The sequence below is a fragment of the Acipenser ruthenus genome, chromosome 23 (assembly GCF_902713425.1).
Source record: "Acipenser ruthenus chromosome 23, fAciRut3.2 maternal haplotype, whole genome shotgun sequence".
Classification (NCBI taxonomy): domain Eukaryota; kingdom Metazoa; phylum Chordata; class Actinopteri; order Acipenseriformes; family Acipenseridae; genus Acipenser; species Acipenser ruthenus.
Window position 1 is genome coordinate 2201033 of NC_081211.1, and position 21008 is coordinate 2222040.

At 38.8% G+C, this 21008-nt stretch overlaps 3 protein-coding genes across 3 annotated transcripts; 1 reads left to right on the forward strand and 2 right to left on the reverse strand.

The window, feature by feature from the left end:
• The first annotated feature begins 4715 nt into the window (after positions 1-4715).
• On the forward strand, positions 4716-5548 carry LOC117413789 (testis-specific serine/threonine-protein kinase 3-like). Its single transcript, XM_034908590.2, has one exon. It carries the CDS (start codon positions 4736-4738, stop codon positions 5477-5479), a length of 744 nt encoding a protein of 247 aa, XP_034764481.2. The 5' UTR covers positions 4716-4735; the 3' UTR covers positions 5480-5548.
• Positions 5549-6363: 815 nt separating this feature from the next.
• On the reverse strand, positions 6364-13686 carry LOC117412829 (BSD domain-containing protein 1-like). Its single transcript, XM_058997404.1, has 11 exons — positions 13550-13686; positions 13078-13135; positions 12038-12154; positions 11643-11810; positions 11474-11528; positions 11126-11241; positions 10346-10414; positions 9792-9870; positions 9028-9570; positions 8459-8562; positions 6364-8164 (listed from the first exon to the last, which is right to left on the reverse strand). Exons 1-11 carry the CDS (start codon positions 13558-13560, stop codon positions 8132-8134), a joined length of 1353 nt encoding a protein of 450 aa, XP_058853387.1. The 5' UTR covers positions 13561-13686; the 3' UTR covers positions 6364-8131.
• Positions 13687-17095: 3409 nt separating this feature from the next.
• LOC117412753 (oligodendrocyte transcription factor 3-like) lies at positions 17096-18436 on the reverse strand. Its single transcript, XM_034021314.3, has one exon. It carries the CDS (start codon positions 18248-18250, stop codon positions 17546-17548), a length of 705 nt encoding a protein of 234 aa, XP_033877205.2. The 5' UTR covers positions 18251-18436; the 3' UTR covers positions 17096-17545.
• Between the last annotated feature and the right edge of the window lie 2572 nt (positions 18437-21008).

Here is a 21008-nt window from a genome sequence, read left to right on the forward strand (position 1 = left end):
AGAAAAGCATGCAAATAAATTCCAGCTAACTTGCTTGCATAAAGGCGTTACCTTTACATTAGCAAATTAAAACTCCACCTAACCAAATGGCACAATGTGCTGCAAACGATTCCAGATGGCCACATTAGCAGCAGGTGTTCCAAGTTGAGCACCTGATCTGTGCCTCACGCCTCTTCCAATGAGACATCATTAACAAATAGAAAATGATTAGCGGTGAGACGTCATTAAGGAATGGATGTTCTGCCTAATGCCTCACCACTGTATCTCACTGGCTGGGATCTCATTTAATGATACCGTATCTCATTTTGAAATCTATCTTGCATTCGTTCAAATGCCTGGGTGAATCGCACTGTTTCAAATGACACCGCATAGGAAAGTAACTCTTAGAATTCAGCTGGCTAATTTAAACATTGTTTCTTTTCCAGGCATTGCTCCTGTTCTATAAACAGAATACTCCATGAAAGATCATAGACCGCTGTGTTTATTTCACTCATGAGGAAATCGATCATCACTTGCTGTAATAAACAAGTGCTTGTGGTATTTTCTAAAAGCGATTTGTTGCAGTAATACTGCAGTATATCCCTGAAAGGGTTCAAACTTTAAGGCTTGCACAGTATATTTCCGAAGGCATTCAGAACGAGCACAGTTATTATTTAACCTGACATGAGGCTGGGTACAATCCAGCTTTCCCTGCTGGTTTCCTGAGACAGCAGTTCAATTCTGCCAGCCTGCACTTCGCTCAGCAGCATTAGGTAATTAACATGGTGTGGCAAGGACTAATTGCAGAAGGATCCTAAACTATGCTAGCTAGCACGCTGCTACCCAGATAAAGACAGACATTAATAAACCCTAAGCTAGCTTCCAAAACTGATCATTCGTTTTGCACTGGTGATGACACTACAAAAAAAGATCAGTGTTGAAAGACAGCTGACCATTTGTGCTCATCCATTTTAAACACAGATAATTCCTATTAAGATGCCCGGTTAGCTCAAGGGCTGGTCTTTATCCTCCAGAGGCTGGACGCTTACTGACGTCCACAGTGAAGCTCCTGGGTGTAAAGGGGTGACTGGCTTGGGGATCGGAGGACACTCACTGACCCTCAGTCCTCCTGAGCTGTTGTGGAGACTGCTGTGGTGAGGAAGCACAATTGGACAAACCAGAATTGGGGGAAAAAAGGTAAAATAATCAAACACAAAAAAATACCAACAGTATTCCTGTTGAATAATGCCAGTAATGAAACTGGGACCATTGCAACCTCCATCGTGGCAAGTGTTTGGCAAACACACGCGGTGTCAGGTTTGCAACATCTAAACATTCACTTGCAACCTGCGCCCTTAGAAATAAAGGGTTGTGACATGGGTCGTATTTATTGGGAATAAAAGATTTTAATTAACAAGCAAACTACATTTTTAGGCTTTATTCGACATCTGACAACAGGATTTCCCCAGCGGTGGTCTGTATTGTGCTCTTGTGCCATTGTTAAGCTTCCTTGGAGCGGGCCGCGGGTCAGCTCCGGGCTCTGCAGGTCAAGTTGCCCGGCTGGGAGAGGCCTCGCTGCTCATCCCGATGTAGACATCGATGGGCACGTGGGGGATGGTCAGGCAGTGACTACCAGGACATCGTCTCAGCTGCCTGCAGAGTCAAAACAGCTGTCAATATTGCTTTGCTTCTTAAGAGACTCCCATTGCAGTTCCAGCCGTTACATAATTTACCCTGAGATTAAGAAGCTTTTTTTTTTAAATTGTGCCCAATTATTTTAAATGAATGCCTCGGAAATTATATCATACCCAAGTTGAAATCTAAAGGCTTGTATTGATTTCAAATTTAAAATGACACACGTCAACCGTTAAGGATACCTCTAATCTGTATACAGTAGATGCCATCCCATGCATAAATTGTTAAGAGACACCCTATAGACAGCTTATTAACTTGCAATGCGCTGTGTGGAGCGCTGAGCATGTTGAGGCTCTCACCTGGTGTGCGGAGGGGGTGTGTGTGCGGGTGGTGTTTGTCCCGGAGGCTCCTGGCTCTCTGACACACATCCTGGTACTATTGAATCACCGGCTTCAATCGGGAACCTCCTGCTCAGATTGCTGTTCGGGGAGCTCATTTCCTGTACACACAAAACAAGAGGGGAAATGAAATACACAGAGTGTCCCCCTGGGGTATGGCTGGTGTACTGGAGGTGCCCTACCATCCACAGCCCATGCACCGCTTCCCCAATGTACAACCTTCAATTGCTAGACTGTTACATTACTACATGATACCTAGATCCATAGAATGAGAATGGAGTGACATCACAATGATACAGCTCAAATTGTACGTGTGACATCAGTACCCACCCGTTATCATCTAGTTTCACAGCCCCCCATTAGCACTGATCTTGACCTGCCTCAATGGTAAGATTGGGGTCTGATTGGGGTCTGAAAACCCAGCTGTAAGTCTATTAAGAGGCCAATGTGAGGTCCAGCTGCATGCTGTATGGAGTTTTCTGTATTTGATATGCTTCAACACAATTGTTCATCATTCATGGGGACAAATGCAGTAGCAACATTAATAGTGGACACAGCTGTCCCCATTTTGACTGAGAACATGTTTATATTGCTTAATAAAACTTAAAACTGAATTACAACCTCTAGTGATATGCAGACTGATCAATGTCCATGTGTTTGTGATAATAGCATTAAAAAACTAGATATTAAAGTAAGTATATTTAATATAATGAGTCCTGAAGCTGCAGTTTATTTGTAAATACCCTTAACATTTAAAAATGTTTTCAAAAAACATAACGTTTTTATTAATAAATACATAAACATAAATAAATATTTAGACAATGACAATCTCCATTTATAGTATATATTTGATTTAAAAGTATCTAAAAATACTTACTCATTCAGAGACCCCAGCAGAAAGGTATTTCAGGTAAAAAAAACAATATTTACAAAAATAATGGTTTTGTCAACTTCCCTTTCTGCTTATTATCGATTACCAGTGGCATTGTTACATAACTGAGAGTCACAGCACAACCGTGACATCATCTAACATCACAAAAACATCATAAAAAACACTAACTTATAACAGGTTTGAAAGGAGGAACAACTGCAGTGTACAAAATGAAAAAAAAAGAAAAAATACATTCTGGGATGTACACGATTAAAATCATATATTTCAGGACAAGAAAGAAGCGCTCACGAGTTGCCTGCCAGATACTAGGCACTAGATGTACCTCACCTTCTGAAGAATGGTTGTTCTGCCTCTCTTAGGACACTTGTATCAGAAATCCTATTCCTTTACCTTCCTTATCAACTATACGCAACAGTTACATGCATGGCACAGAACCAGCGAGTATAGTACCCGTACATGAGAAAACAAAAATCAGACATAGCACGAAACAGCTTAACTACTTAAAAAAAGTGTTAGGTAGCATAGGTAAAATTGAGTTTCCCTAGTAACCCCATTGCATCACAATAAAACCAAAAACCTAAAATTGCACTTTCCCCCCTTGCGATTGAGGATCGTCAAGGTGGCCCAGTGTGTGAGGGTCCAGCAATGAAAATGCGGAGAATGAATCATGTGGTATGGATATTCACCTACGCATTCGATTGTTAAGGTACATAAGCTTATTTTAATGGACGAACTCCTACAGTCCAAGGGGTATGAGGTTGAAAACACAATTGGAGAAGGCACCTACTCCAAAGTGAAGAGGGCGTACTGCAATACCCGTGGAAGACACGTGGCAATTAAAATAATTGACACACGTAAGGGACCAAAAGGTAAGAGCAAAACAGTATTGCGGCACTGGGATGTATAGTTATGGATATGTAGTATATTGGTAGTGATGCCAGTAAGGTCATCTCTTTCAAACGAATTAAGCATTTACTTCTTTTGTTCTGTACTGACCCCAAAATATCGGTTCAGACTTCTGATTGCATCCAAGTATATTCTACTTGTTTACCATTTTTTTTATAACCTTATACAGCAATACAGTTAGCTGGTCCCAGTAGTGCCGATAAATAATATTTGCATGATTTAAAAACAAACAAAAAATAATTATATATATAAAACGCTGAATCTATTTAATTACATTGCACAAAATCTTTATCGATGTTGACTGTTTTATTAATTGATCATTTTTAAAAGAGGTTAAACAGAATTGCAGCGCCATAATTAAAAATGTAGTTCTTGGATAAATATTGAAAGAGCTAAAGAGTAACTTGGTAACAGTAATAGATACATCAATAAGAACCACTTGGAACAAATGTGCTATTTCTCACATGCATTAGGGGCAGGGGACAGGGTTCATGGTTACACTCTGGTGTGCCAAATGTACTAATAGATTGGAGCGCTCTATTGAGGCCACAGCAGTCCTTTAAACTTGATATTTAAATTATTATTTAACTTGTCTGTGAAATCTGAAATAGAAAATCATATACAATATTAGAAATCTGAACAAGAACAAATTAGTTAAGTCGTGATAATTCATACCCATAGCAAGTTGCTCTTCAGGGTACGGCGTAAACCCCCCTCCATATTGATCTGAGAGTTTAAGAGCCCAGTGTACTCTGTGTATTTCTAATGAGATGTTGAACTCTTGTCATTCAGCAAAGCAACAACTGAACAGGAATTCTACCAGGTGCAGAAAAGAGGCTTATTGTGTATGTTCCTATAGTCTTCTCAAAGAGTACAAAACATATAAATACCTACAGTGAGGACGGTACTGAAGCTGATAATAGCTATGCAAATCGATTTTTGGTTCTGCAGTTCCTACTGCTTTGCTGGCACTACAGCTGTACGAGTAACAAAACTTCTGCCAGATTTTATTTCCAGGTTTCTTCCACGCGAGCTGCAAATCACTCAGAAGCTTGATCACAAAAACATCATCAAGGTCTATGAAGTCTACAAATCGGAGGATGGCAAGATCGGCCTCATTATGGAGCTGGCCGAGAGAGGAGACTTATTCGAATACATCAGCAAGGGCGGGCCCCTATCAGAACGCCAAGCCAAGGATTTGTTTGGGCAGCTGGCCGAGTCCGTACGCCACTGCCATGAAAACGGAGTCACGCACAGGGATCTGAAATGCGAGAACACCCTCCTGGACAAGAACTTCAGCCTAAAGCTGGCAGACTTTGGTTTTGCAAAGCTAGTCCCACCGAACAGCGAAGAACTGAGCGCCACATTTTGTGGAAGCACGGCTTACGCCGCCCCAGAGGTTCTGAAGGGGTCACCACATGACAGCAGGAAGAGTGACACATGGAGCATGGGCGTCGTTCTGTACGTCATGCTGTCGGGGCATCTTCCGTTTGACGACACCAACATTCCCAAGATGCTTAGCCAACAAGAAAAGGGTATCTCCCTCGATCATCTCCCTAACCACTCCCCAGACTGCAAGGATCTCCTTTTGACGATGCTGACGTACAACATTCAACAACGTCCTTTTATAGACGGGATCTGTTCCCATAAATGGTTGGAGGCCGATTAAATACTCACCACTTAAAAATACTTACTTAAAAACAATTCCTAAGGTGCAGGTTTGGTCTCACAGACTATAGCAGACTAAGAACAGTCATAGAAAATAAAGGACAAAGGATTGTATACAACCTTATCTGGATTTCTACTGGAGTTATTTTGTTTCTTTGCTTATATCAACGTACAGAAAGTATACAGTATAGTAGTCCTACTACAAGTCATATATAATTCACACATTAATATATATATATATATATATATATATATATATATATATATATATATATATATATATATAGACATCAAGTTTTAGTAATAGAAATTACATTTGATCTTAAGACTGAAAATATAAGGTTAACAGATCCTTAGACAATAACTTAAATCACCCTATACATGGCTAATAAAGGAAAATACATTTTTAGATGCATGGTGTAGCATTGGCTGGACTGCCAATTAGAGGCTGAAGACATCTGGGTATGTAATCAATAAGGGTATGCAACCTCCTGTTCTTGCAATTACCAGCTACAGTACAGCAACCACACACAAATGAAAGTTTAAAGTGCAGGTGCCTAGTTTCGTAACAAACTGTTTCTATCACAATTTCTATTTCTACAAATCTCCACAATGGGTGAAGCTTATATTCTATTAATATACTTTTTTGTCTGTTTTAGAGACTTGATCAGACAGGCAACAAAATAATCAAAAGTGGGGTTTTCAGTGTAAATGAGTTGTGTGTGTTATTAAAATAAAGTTAGTAAATGTGAACACTTTGAAAATAGATATGGACCCACCACACAGGAGCCAAGTACCTATTCACTTGGAATGTGTATGGACATTCGTTTTTTTTTTTCATCATTGTAATTATGTTGCGTACACCCAGGCATCAAGTCTAATAACTTGGTATAATTTAGGTTTAATAACAGTTACAGAGGTGATCTGTAAAAGTGTTCCATTACAAAAGCAACAGCTTTAAGAATATTAAAGCTAAAAATGCAGCTAGAAGACACATATCATTTAAAATATAGATTACCCCTCAAACCATGAGTTAATTACAGAAATCTACCCCCTAACAAATAACTCCAGCAACACTCCAGTAAGAAACCAAACATCATTTAAGTCAAAAGAATATATACAAATAAACCATGCTGCTTATCTGACTGCACAGGCATGCTAAATAAAGACTTTTATATTACAGATACAACAGACAGGAAATAAAGCAGCCCTTTGAGAATGTAGCCTTGTAACCATTCACACTTACATTTCAAACATTTGACTGGGTGCTTCTGTCCCTTTAAAATGTTAACACGGCTGACAAAATAAGCAAAAGTACTTAAATATGTATGATATAAAATAAACTTCTTTCTTTCACAGCTGTCTGCTGCCAAAACTAAAATGAAAGCCAAGTGTGCTAATTTAGAATATATTATTTTCCCTGGAAAGTTGCCTGTTGGGAATGCTGTACTAATTGTATACTATTAACTGTTCCAAACACCCCCAGCCTGGCTCCCACAACCAAGAAACCTGGCTTACAAAATGTTTGTCTTCCCCATAGCGGAAGTATATATCCGAGTCATATATAATATACCAAATTCTCTGCTATTTTATAAGAAGCTGATGCTCTGCACATCCTCACTTATGGGTGTAGGCGTTAGAGAGCATCCAAACCAGATGTGAAAAAGCGGTTTCTAAACTAACCGCTAAAATATTATTTTTTGCTAGCTTACATCTTAAAATGTACTAAAAAAATAGGAAAGTGGCAAGCAGGAAATCAACAGAGCTGCTCTTCAGTTTTTATACAACTAAACATCAAAAGTATAAGTTGGGAACGCATAAAGTCACTTACGTTCTGGGTCTCTTCTTTCGAACTTAAACATTGCAAATTACAGTTTACACACTTACTGATCAGAAGTTTTGATTCTTTAGTGAAGTCATGTATAACATATTATAATGCAGTTATTGTTAAGCATCATTAGAATGAATGGTTTCCGCACTTTTAGGTAATCACCTAAAGAAAGCACTTGGGAAAATCTGTAGTATTAGCAAGTTACAAAGCAGAAAAGTGATTTACTCTGCACATCACATACAGTTCCCTACCTTTTGCTTATGAAAGAAACAACAAATATGAACATTTCATAAGCTTAAACTTATAAATACATTTTGTAGGCTGCGATTGAGAGGTCGAATTACAATTACTTACTTTTAGGAGAAAAGAAAAGTCAAAATAACCGGAATCCTCCCCACATACAATGTGAAATAATTTATACACCCTTAAAGTATTACCAGTAAATGCATTTTGAAATAACAACCATTCGATGCTACCATGTCACTCTTTTCAATTAATCAGAAAGTGTCCCCAGTATCACCAATTAAATAATTTACAAATTGCTGTGTAACACTTAAATGTATGAAAATAATGTGGACTATCATTTGGGCTAAATGGAGTACAACTTCATGGCATTCTGACTCACTGCCATAAAATCTCCAGGGGCAATATAATTAGCCAACAGTTCAGTGACATTGTCCAAATCGATGCAATCTTCTCTAGTTTTTTAATAAGAAAGCTCAGCAATGGCACAGGCTAGCAATTACAAAAAGCACGATGCTTTCCTCATAGGACTTTCTGTGTTAAAACTGATGCCATCTCTCAAGATACTTTCATGAGGTTTCATTCCCAGTTGTCCCAATCTTCCTCCTCCATCTGAAATAGAAGAATACCTACAGGTTAAAACCCCATCATGAAGTGAAATAACAGGTTTAACCTACTTGAGATTTCTCGTAATGCTTTCTGTTGTTAATATATAAATACCATACTAGCGTGTAACGAACAAAGAATAAGACCTTGCATAAATTAAAAAAAGACGCTCATCTTCAGACATTTCTTTAGTTTAACTTTTTTTCTTAAAATGTGTTATTTGGTTACTTCCCATTATTAAAGCGGTAGATATTATACAAAAGGCATAGTTATAAATATGTGAGGCTTATCATAACTTACTTCTCCAGATGCTTCTACTTTAGAAAGTGCTAGTTGGACCTCTTCTTCTGTCATATCTAAATCAAAATCCTTTTCCCAGTCTTCGCTGATATCAGTACTTGATCCTGCAGGAGAGGAAATATATCAGTATTTTGGAAAAAAGTAATACAATATGATGTGGAGGTAGCCATATCCTTCAGTGAAAATATACATGCATGTACCTTATTTTGTTTTGCAAATTAGGTTTCGAGGCCATATTACACTTTCAAACCTAGATCTGGCAAACAAACAAACAAAAAGGTAATTTGGAAATTAACTCTAAACAAGAGGTATTTTAAAACGCTAGTAACTTCCAATTATGTATTGTGATGTGGTAGTTCTTACCGAGTGCTCAGGGAAATAGGCTAAGGGCTGAACTCTGGTGTACATACAGTAAGTACTTGGAGGTTGCACATGAGAGCTATGTTGAGGCTTTAAACTTCTGAATTTTAAAAAGTCACCAGTATGTGATGACAAACAGAAAACGATACAAAGTGGATCAAAACAGCATTTAAAATATGCATCAGTAGTGCTATATTCACGTGGATTACCTTTCTTGCCATTGTTAGAGGGGGTAGATTTTCCACTATCCGAGTTCAGTTCAAAAACTCTGAGATCTGTTGGTCCATCTTCTTTCACAGTCTCAGGCTTGGCTGTAGCCTTTGCTTCAGTTGCCTCTTTCGGTTTCTCGTCACCCAGGTGAGATGCATGCACTTCCGAATCTGTGATCCTGTCCGTTTCAGGAAGCCTGTCGTGGTCCTCCGGCAAGCTCTGGATTAGGTCTGCTTCTTCCAAGCTGGCTTCTGTTAGTTTTTTGGCGATTTCCTCTGCTGCGTTATCCTGAACTGTTTCAACAGCGCCCAGGTTTTCAATCTGTGTTATTAGGGTTACACTCTCACTGCTTATTGAAGGGGTCACGTTGTGATCTTGTGGAATGTCAATAATGTCCTTGTTCCCAGATACATGCGCAATTTCAGCATCAGGACCACTCAGAGCTGTGAAAACAGGGGCAGTGGTGCTTACAGGTGAAAGACTGGATTCTTCTGGTGTCTTGAAATCCAGACGAGATGACGAGGCAGCCCCTAAGAATTCATCTAATGCAGCATAACATAAGAATAGTCATAGATTAAAAGACATTCCACACTAGAAAGAAAGAGAACTTCTTGGGCATTTGAAGGTTAAACCACAAGCCCACCTGTGCGCATCTGACAATAATTTATCTTTCACATGAATGTATTTTACACCAGGGCAGCACACAAGCTATGTCTACCTAGACCTGTGTGTTAACAGCTGTTTTGTGCAATGGGTAACATACCCTCCTCCTCCCAGCCTAGTTCCTCAGACTGGGACGTCTGCTCGGCTCTCTGTTTCAGGGCAATCCGTCTGGCTTCTTCCTGTTTGCAAAACACCAGAAACAAATACATTTAACACAGCCATCTACTGTACGGGAATAACTCCAAACAGCAAACCTGGATAAATCTGCAATACATAAACAACCCATTTTGCAACGTTGATACGAAAATAGCCTGCTTAGGATTGTTCAGGAAATTCCGATTCTACTTAAGATCCCCACTACGTTATAACATTCAGTCACAGCGTGGCACATGAGACCACATTATAACATTGGGCCATCAGAGATGGAACTGTGACCTATACAGAAATCTGATCCAAGCTAAGAGGAAAGGGATTTTAGCCATTTTTTGCACATCCTTACAGCCATCTCTAGCTTGTTACTCAACCTAGAAGCAGAAGCTAATACTTCTGACACATAAAAGCAAACGCAGGATAAAATCATAGGGCAATGTCAAGCCTTGACAAACTACTGACTTTTTTGAGGAATGCTTTAAGACAGTTTTCAATTTGACTCACCTGATCCAGCTGATAAATTTTGTAAAAGTACCGCTGCCAGAACTCTGAATGGGATACAGCCACTGGAACCTATTAAGATCAAAATCATGTTTTTGTTTAACTGATTGATGAGAATGCTATTATGATTAATGAATGTATACATCTGTAACTAGAACCAGAACATTGCAATTTCCCACTGATGTAAAACAGATGCTCTGCCTAGAGTTTATTTATATAAAAAAGGGGAAACTACAGCTTTGAATACAAGGTCCTTTTACTAAATCTATTTAGAGCATTGTGCACATAGTTTTTTTTTTTTTTTTTTTAAATCCTCATTTGTAGAAATAATTTTCAGGTTTGCTGTCCTGTTGCTTATTACAAAATACATGCAAAGCACCTCAACGGGTGCAGGGATGGAAATAAATCCCCCATTGCATACCAGTTTAATCCACTTCTGGTTTTACTGTAAGTTTAAGACAAACCTGAGCTTGTTACTTATACACTGTAGCTAATCAAGCTCATAGTAAAACCCGGAATGGATTAAACTGTTGTGCAATAGGAGTCTTATTTCCATCTCTGAGATGTCTGGCACAGCACACGTCCCTGGTGCTGCTGGTTCATTCCTCATCAAGTTTCAGTCTCCCACTTTCTCGTTCACTTATATTACTAAAATACTACAGATGGGTGACTCTTTAGTATTCTATTCCGTAGTTAACCCTTGTGAAACCAGAACCTTGTAGGCTATCCAGTTAAAATAATCATATTTTAGCAAGTTCATATTTTGGAAAGTGTGAATTGTACCATTTTGCTGTAGAGGGCTCGGATGGATGGGCTGCTGACCAGGAGTTCAGAGACCTCTGCTTTCTTCTCTTCAAAATTAAAATTCACCAGCCAGGCCTCAAACACTTCTGGAGGACCTGCGTCACACAAACAACGTAGTTTGCCAGGGCACAACTGTGTATGCAGCAAAGTAAATCTACTTTCTTTTCATGCAAACACAGTGTGTGAGATCTACGTTTAATAACCAATTCTTAATCAAAACAAAGGACCAGACCATGAACGACCACCGCTGGTCATTGAATTACCAAAAGACCCCAGTGAACTAGGGTGAAAAAAATACATAAATAAATAAAAACGCATCCTTCATACCATCTGGCTCATTGCAGTAGGTAGCAGGATCAGCCTGTAAACTGTACAGACGGGCCTAAAAAAACAACAACAAAAAAAACATTCAAATTAAAAACGGATCCAGTGACAAAAACGTGAAATATTACATTGCTAAATAACGTGGTATTGACTGTAAGTGCACAAGGCCTACCTTTGTACTGTCATATACCTCTGTTGTACCAGCAGAGGTTGCTACTAATGTGATCACATCACAGTCGATGGTTTTGTCAGGCGGAGGAGCAAGTGTGTCTGTTATAACTCCCAGGATGTCGGACAATCCTTTCTTCACCTTCTGAGTTGCGTCTGATGATCCTTCGACCTATGATCACATAAACTATGGGTAGATAGCAGCAAGCCACCTCCTATCTCTGGCATCATGGACTGCTGCTTTATAGTGATTGTAGTCTTTGAAATCTATGTGACCATTTCACTAGACTGTTGTGAAATGATTCTTATAAGCTGACAAAACTGCATTGCTTTATGTACTTCATTTTTTAAATGGAATTCAATAGCATTAGATATGCAATAAAAACCACTCCTACTCACTGCAAGTTTGTCCTTGACAGCACTAGCCGTGGCAGCAATGGTACACGCGGTGTCATGTTGTACTACGTTGGTAAACTCGGCCAGGTCGCGTTTAATAAAGTCGTAAGCTTCAGCAGACTGTCAAAAATAAAAGTTTGTTAAAATATACAGTACAGGAAACCTTTGTGCATAACAATATCAGCAATGGAGGATCTTAGTAATGGTACAGTCAGCTCAGCAGCATTCAGCACAACATATATAACTGTAACAGAAACTGAGATACAATGACAGAGACTCAAAATAAACTTCTAAAACTGCAAGAATAGAGGAAAGCAATCTCATTGGCTAACACCAGGGATGAAGAATGAGAAGTATATAGTGGGTCTTACGTTTAGAAAAGGGGGAAGTTATAGGAAGACTTTGTTGTTTGAAATCAGATGCCTTGGTGTCAATAGAAGCACCTAAACAGAAGCAGTACTAACATTTTACAAGGCACACCCAAGGAAACCTTTCTAAATCATGTCAAGAATATTTGTGTGGTTTGTTAATCCCATATGCCTCCATGTTCACTGGGACAGTTCAGGCTTTTCAACTCTCAATGCATTCTGGTATGCTTTACCTGTCTCAGATACCTTTCACTTGTTTCTGAAAGAGAAGCAAGACAACAGCTCTGGCCAAATGTTTTGCATCCCCCTATATAATTAACTAATTTTGCTTCAGGAAGTCGAATGAAACCTGTTGATTAATTTTATGTTCACATATTGAATTACACACTGCTTTGTAGTTTTCCATATACTTAACAAAAAACTGACAAATTGAAAAATGTGACATTTCGAAATCCAACTTGAAATACTGTGCTACCGTTATGGCTTCCAGTATACTTTTATAATTTTGTAGTTTATTTGATAACACAATGTTAAATAAAATACCTGAATTATGTTCCTAAAATTTTTTTTCTCGATCCTAAAGTCATATGAGTCATATGGTAACTATTAATCACCCCTTTACTCCCCGGATCAAGCGGACCTTGTTTGTTATATATCATGAACACGCCGGTCTACCTTGTCTTTCACTGACTGGAAACTTTGCTGAAGCCAGCCTCCCCACCATCCTCCTTCCCTGGAAATAAGAGACACGAATTTTCAGTATGCGATTTCTTTATCAGTGCAGGTAAAATGTTGAGTTTAAAAGACGTAAAACGGTTTTATGTCACTAAGCCCGTTTACCCTTATACGTATGCCATTATATTATTCTGATTTTAATTAGGGTAAATTGGGTTAGGTTCAGGGGACACAGCTTGCTCTGTTCCTCATGACAATTTTGTAAACAAACACAGCTGATGTTTTTCTGGACTATTCTGGACTAAAAGAAAAACCACACACTATGAATTTAACCAGACATTTCCCTTAGACATAAGAAGTGCAACACGGATACACAAATGGAGCTAAAACGTTGCCGTGACGTTAAATTGCACATATTACTGAAACAAAACCACAAAATTAACAACTAAACATCCAACAACAAACAGCTCACCCTTCAGCCATCTTTACTGCATGACATCATCAATATTTACTGAACTCTGACCCTTCCGGCTCAGCAACGCCAACAAATCTGAAAGAATAGAACTTTTCAAAATAAGGATAGACGCTAAAATGAAAGAAAAAAAAACACATGTGTTCACAAACAGCAAAAAACAATTAGCATAATTTAAATAAAGAGCGAACATTGTACGACACGCACTAAATCTACATCTCTACGGCACCTCACAGGGGAAAAAAATGTTGTTTTACTGACTGCAGTTCGGAAGTTTGACCACTGCGTGGTGGTAGAATACATTCCAGCTGTTGCCTGAATCAAAATAACTATATAACAAGCCCTATACCTGTCTACACTTTATTACACTTTACTATACTTTCACTATGCTTTATTACACTTTACTATCCTAGGCTAATCCTCACCCTGTCAGGCTAATTCTGAAGGTTTTTTGAGATTTTAGCAATCACAAATACAAGAGGATATGTGTCCTTAGTGTGATTTAACTTTTTTGTTACGTTAATTAAATTAAGATTTATTATTTTTATTATTTTAATTTAATTTACTTAGTACCCTTAATTTTAGTCACAGAGTGAGATTCACGTTTGTTATGTGTGTGTGTGTCATTTGTTTTATTGATAGTTACGTTTAAATTGTTATATTTTAATAAGTATATATATACACACACACACACACACACACACACACACACACACACACACACACACACACACACACACACACACACACACACATTCAATCAAAAGACAAAACAAGTGTGCCCTATTAAGAGTTAAACGATAGCCGTATAATGTAGCTAATCCGCACCTGAGCCCTCTTGTAAAAATGTGTGTGTATTCAGAGGCAAGCTCAGCTGCATCCTGCTCATTAGCATGTGGATAGGAGCGCTTTGTGGTGCAGGCTGCAGGTCAACCTGCATGCTTTTTGAATAAGCCACTTTTCTAATTGAACCTCCCCTGTACCCAGAAGCACATCTTGTGTTCGTATGTTGTGCAATATGCCAGCCTTATTCTGTCCCAAGCCCGCTAATTAACCCTTCAGCTTTCTAATTAGATATGTCCATCTTCCTGTCAGCCTTTAGCCTCTATAGGACAATCTGTTCATTTCCATTTCCCCGATGTGTTATATATCCATCTGTCTGTCTGTCTGCTCTACAAATATAAATGTGTCTGCCTGTGTGTGTGTGTGTGTGTGTGTGTGTGTGTGTGTGTACTATAGGGATGTAATATTTGGGCAAACATGAATTCCCCTTAAAGGTGGTGGTGTTTACCTTTGATGCAAAGGATATTTTGCCACTGTAGTATTGATTTTCAGGAGTTTAAGGGGATTCTGCTATACAATACAAAAATGATGTAAGGCACATATGCAATTCTTTTCTCATCTCTTTCTTATCTTTTGCATCTCTTATGTCTCACTTAACATTTCTCGTTTGCATTACAGACATCTGTAGGTTAAAGTCATTTGCCACTGATACTAGACTGACTGATAACTGACGGGTGGAAAGAGCTCGCCGATACTGTACAAGACCCTGTAGAAACTTTCTGAACCTCACTGTGGGTTTGGCCATGATGCTTAAATTAAGCATTTTCAAATGCAGTTACAACAGTTTAGAACTTGCTCTATAATGCCTTATTAATACATTGTACCTAACCTATTAAGCATCAGTGAAGTGCTATGTACAGTAAGTATATATAAATCCCCCCTCATGGGGAAGGGGGTGGGAGATAAAATTGTGAGGTTTATGAAAATGCTCTACATTAACCTAAGTAATGCACCAAAATCAGATTGCGCATGCACAACAAAGACACATGCCAGTACTTGATCAGGACACAGCAAGTACAGTAACTGTACATTAGGTGCACAAAAAAGCACTGTGAAGTAAAAAGCAGAGCTGTGTTCTTTCACCATAGCTTTACACCATCTGCTTCCAATCAAGAACCAGCAGCTTTGCATAAGTCAATGTTACTAATTATCCCAAGAGAAAGGAGAAATCTCCAGCTTTGACCTAATCCCTGCAATGTGTTCAGCTTCCCGATCCTCCCACCTGGACGCACAAGACCACGATGTCAAGGGACAGTGGCACCAGGTGACAGTGGAGTCGTCGTCCCCGTGACAGGAGACCTCTTTCAAGGCTTGCAGCTGCCACCCCTGATGTCCTGCCCACAGCTGACGGCTACGCCGGGAGACAGAACAAAGGAGCGATCTCACGAATGTCAATATGGCTTCATAAATTAGAGCTAACTGCTTTTTTTCTCCCGAGTGTCAGGTCCTTTGGTCAGACAGTGCTTGTTACAATGATGAAATGGATATTGAATAGCCCTCCTTGTGTTGCAGGCACGAGCGCTGCGTTGCTCCATTGTTACCGGCTGATGCCATTGTCTGGCTTTAGTAGCCGGATCAGATCTCTCAGGATTTCCCTGAGTAGGAGTTTCTGTAAGGGGGGGGGGGGGGGGGGGGCTCATAATTTAAACAAATCCTCACTTGTTTTTTTAAACCCCTTGAGAGAGCATTAAAACTGGGAAGTGTGGAAGTAAAAAGAGAAATGTTACCACCGTCCATGCTTTGTTTTCTTTACTGTACGTGACAATATTTCTTTTGAACCCTTCTGTTGTGAAAGTACTGAGGCTGCCCTGCCTACAGATGGCTCTGAATTGACAAATGCATCAGCAGTCTGTTTATCCTGTCCCCTCAGGGTAGAACCCCACACCCCCAGTGCTAACTAGAATGAGGCCATGTGTCACCTCACTGGCTCTGAGTTTCATTCTGTTTGCACCAGTGCAAAGTTTATCTCTGTATTTTAAAACAAGGATACAAACAATCTCATAAAACTAGTATGTTACGTCTTGGGTTTAGGTAGAATTAAATTAAGAGTCGTTTCTTGCTTTATAAAATGTTTCATAACATTGTCCTAGAATGGAGGCAGGGTTGCTCAGTGAACTTGTGCAAAAACATGTTTATATGACCATAAACAAGTTCAATCACATTAAAGGATAAAATCACCAACTTTCCACTTCAGCTAGCGCTGGCATGATAAAAGTGCATAGGAAATTATAATTACATGAAGGAAAGCAATCACATTATGAAATTAAATATACACAAACCAGACTAGAAACAGCTGGCATTAAAGGGCTTTGTTAAGGAGATGTGTTTCCATTTATTAACCCACTTAAGAAACTAAGCAGAACAAATGTATGTTTTGTTTAGACCGCTGGTATTCTTTGCAATCATATTTTTAAAAGCTCCTAATAACTAGAAGCTGCTTAAGGAAAGTAAATAATGAATGTGTATAACTGGTATTTGGGTTCATTGATTTGTTTTATCTCGCTTTGATGCAGAAGTTTAAATGCACTTCAGTAATTAACTTCTGATCCATTAAATCATAAGTTAAAAACCCTTTAGGAAGTTATAAGCATTGACATTATATTATTATTGCTAAAAAAAATCAATAAAAATCTAATATTTCTCTATACATTTCCTGATTTAATGAATTGAAAAACGAGAGGAGTTGGTCTTGTTTAATATATTTGTAAAGCTTTTATTTTAGAAAAACAATATATATATACACAGAAGCTTCAATATAATACATGGTTTTCTTCTGCCATAAAGACAAAACAGTAGCAGCTGTCTCTGTGTTGTTTTACAGGAAACAAAAATTCAATATTTCAAGTTTTTCTTTTTAAGTATGGTAATGCACAAACAACAAATAAAACAATGTTAAATGAGAAGAATTAAAAATGTTATATCAAGAAACATAAAAATAGCACCTTGTACAAAGAACTTTCTTTGAAAAAAAAAGTAAAATATTCATCTTTTTCTAACTTTACAAAATATATACAGAGTGGCAGATGTTATATGGGGACGTGGTCAGCTCTTTCCTTTGTGTTTTTCACGAAAGTTGTGTCAAGCACAGTAAGCCAGTGGATCACCCTGCTGGCTTAAAGTTCAGTTCTAAAAGGTAGACAGTCTGAATGCATCTTATTTGCTCATGGATAAGCTGGATAAGCTTGCTATGGAAGCTGGCAGAGGTTGGCACAGGGAGCAGGGGCAAGGCATCCCAGGAAAGTGCCTGTAAGCACTGCTCAAAGACGGCATGGTGGGCCTGAATCCCAGGTATCCTGATGAGGGTGGGGAGTGAGGGGAGCTGGAGCAAGGAGGCATCGCGGTGGTGCCCATGATGGAGTGCAGAGACTGGGTCAAAGGGTGCATGGCGACCTGGGCAGGGGGAGGCCTGATGGGTCCACACCTTGGCCCATGGTTCTGGTGCCCGGTCCCGTACACGTCGCTTACTAGCTTCTTCATCTCGTCCAAAGAGCTGGACAGCATCATGATGTAGTTTCGGGCCAGGAGCAGGGTGGAGATTTTGGAGAGCTTCCTGACCGAGGGCCCCTGGGCATACGGCATGACCTCTCGGAGGCCGTCCATGGCCTGGTTCAGGTCGTGCATCCTCTTGCGCTCTCGGCTGTTTACCTTCAGCCTCCCGTCCTGCGTGTCTTCCTCTATGCTGTCCCTCTTGGCTTTCATCTTGCCTCCAGCTTTGTCCTGCAGCTGCAGGGCCCCGTGCTGCCTCTCCTGCTCCTTGCAATAAGCTTCGAACATCTTGTTGGAGAAGAAATTTGAAACGCCTTCCACGAATTCAGGGGAGGACGCCCGGCTAGAGGTAGATCCGGCATCTGAATCCATCCTGAGATGCTTTTTTTTTTCCCTTAAAACTAGAAATCAGATTCAGAGCACTGAGCTTGTGTTGCTCCTGATTGTTAAAATAAGGCACAGCCAAAGCTTACAGAAATCAAAGTAAAAAATAACCAGTGCTATATAGCTATACAGTGTCTTCTTCAGCAGAGCAGTGTAGTGTAGTTGCCGCAGCCTTACAGAGTGTGATGATGGTCCCTCTTAGTCAGGATAATTTATACAGTGCTTGTCACAATGGAACAATGAGACGCATAATGGGGTTGTTAGGATGACGTCCAATCGCTGAAGAGTCACACTTTCACCATTCATTTAACCTCTCCAATACTTAATCCCTTTATTAACCATTTGGGTGCCAAGTTTCACACATAACACGTAACTCAGAAAGAGACAGTATATACATGCTACATACTGAGATTGTAATTTTTATATATATATATATATATATATATATATATATATATATATATATACACACACACCACACAACAATTAAAAAAAAATACTTGCATTTTGTATACCCTTACGATGTACAATGCTGTCCCATTGCTGTGTTAAACTTGTTCTTTTTATGTATAAATAATAACATTATTTCTTATTTGAAAGTTATGATTGTCCAGTGGTTAAAGAAAGGGGCTTGTCACCAGGAGGTTCCCAGTTCAAATCACGGCTCAGCCACTGGCTCACTGTGTGGGACCCTGAGCAAGTCACTTAACCTCCTTGTGCTCCGTCTTTCAGATGAGAAGCAAAACCGAGGTCCTATTGTAAGTGGCTCTGCAGCAGCAGTTGTTAATGCATAGTTCAACCCCTAGTCTCTGTAAGTCGCTTTAGATAAAAGTGTCTGCTAAATGACTAGTTAATTTATGATTATATTTTCCCTTTCTGTTTGATGTATGTTCTGTACGGTGTATGTTCTGTATGGTGTATGTTCTGTACAGTGTATTACATGCTATTGTATTTAGCACCCTTTTTAAAAAGTAAGGCTGGTTTCTGTGTCTCCCCATCTTTCAATTCACTTCTAAACTGGGATTCAGTTTCAGTTATGACACAGCTTTACTTTTAGTGAATTTATAGAAGAATATACCAAATTACAAAACAAACAGAAACTGACAAATATAATAGCATACTTTGTGGACTGCTGTTTGCACAACACAATTGCAGTTATTTTTATAATAAAATACAAATTTCTTTAAAGCCACAAAAAAAGCGTAGCATGGACATAATGAGAATATAATTAAAGACGACTTTGGCCCCTCTTCAGCTTGTTAGCTTAAAGTAAAATTTGAGAGAAGTCCAAACAATTTGAGATTCTTGCATTTCACAAAGCACAGGTGGAATCAATTTGTTCGATTAATTTAGAGCATTACTGATAACAAGTTAATTGAATCAAAATCAGTACTGCTGCACATTCGCTTTGCATATTGCATGAACTTGTATTCAGCCTTTGGCAGCTGCTGGTCTGCAGGCTATTCTTCCTTTACAATCTACATCATCCTAATTTCTTTAACTCCGCCACAAAATGGTATGAGATTGCAAATGCACAGCAGCTTCAAAATGCTTCACAGTGACATGTATTGTACAACAGCCAGCACAGAAAACTAAACTGCATTGTATTGCATTTTGATGCTCAGGAGCTTGTGTTTCCTCAAGGTTAGAAACCGTGCGGGAAGTAGCATATGCGGTCTCCTCCTTTAGTGTTCCTTCCAACTCCAGTCATTCTAACACTGTGCGCTATTTACATCTGAACTGCCCCTGAACAGACATGAATCCCAATTAGCCAGTGTGTTTTTTTAGAGGTGGTTTGGGAATGCATACTCCTTGCCAAAAACAAGAGAATTGTGCCCACGAGGACGACTGCTAATTTAAGTCCTTGACCGCTTTCGAATACAGATGGCTGAAATCCAGTTCCCAGCTGTAAAATGCATCTTGTTTTCTGGAAACAAAGAACTTTAGGGAACCTAACAGACAAACTGAAACAAAAAAGAAAGTCCAGATTTTAGTAAAACTGCTGCGAATCACAAACGTCACTGGGATGGAGGTTGGCAATGTGCAGTGTGAAGAATAGTTTACAATTTTTATTTTATTGTAGAAAATGTTTCTTCTGCACATTTATTCTGTTGCTCCTGTCTTCTCCCAACCCACATGATCTTTTTAAAAGGTATACCTTATTTATCTTATTAAAATAAATAAATAAATAAATAGAAATGTTTTTAATATGAATACAGTTTTAAAGAGACATATTTACTAATGACATAAAGTTGATTGCTACAGAAATATGGCACAAAATATTTAATATAGGATATATATATATATATATATATATATATATATATATATATATATATATATATATATATATATATAAATGATGTATGTCTATGTATTTATACACCATTATGTGGAAATTCAGCTGTTGAAATACTTTTTAAACTTTAGCTATACGTATACATTGTTGCTGAATTAAAAAACCCTTTTTACATCTCTAATGAGTAAGTTTCATTTGAGATGACAAAGCTACTTTTCAAACTTTGGTAATACATGGCTATACATTTTCCCTCTTGGGTCATTTACTTCTGTTCTGCAGTAAACCTCTTAAAGTAAGCTGGTTAAGTTTGATTAAGCCAGTGCGTAGCGTGGGTACTGATTTACAGAGCTGGAATGCCTTCAGTCCCTCTGAGCACTCATTAACATCACTATAATGCACTGTGTTTCTGTGCATTGACAACACTTAACAGAAAATTTAAGTTAAGCT

Coding starts and splice junctions, on each gene's coding strand:
- LOC117413789 (XM_034908590.2), top strand. CDS start 4,736: ATGCAAATCGATTTTTGGTTCTGCAGTTCCTACTGCTTTGCTGGCACT.
- LOC117412829 (XM_058997404.1), bottom strand. Junction 10,415..11,125: donor GAGCCCTCTACAGCAAAATG/GTACAATTCACA, acceptor TGATCTTAATAG/GTTCCAGTGGCTGTATCCCA. Junction 9,871..10,345: donor AAATTTATCAGCTGGATCAG/GTGAGTCAAATT, acceptor TTTTGCAAACAG/GAAGAAGCCAGACGGATTGC.
- LOC117412753 (XM_034021314.3), bottom strand. CDS start 18,250: ATGGATTCAGATGCCGGATCTACCTCTAGCCGGGCGTCCTCCCCTGAA.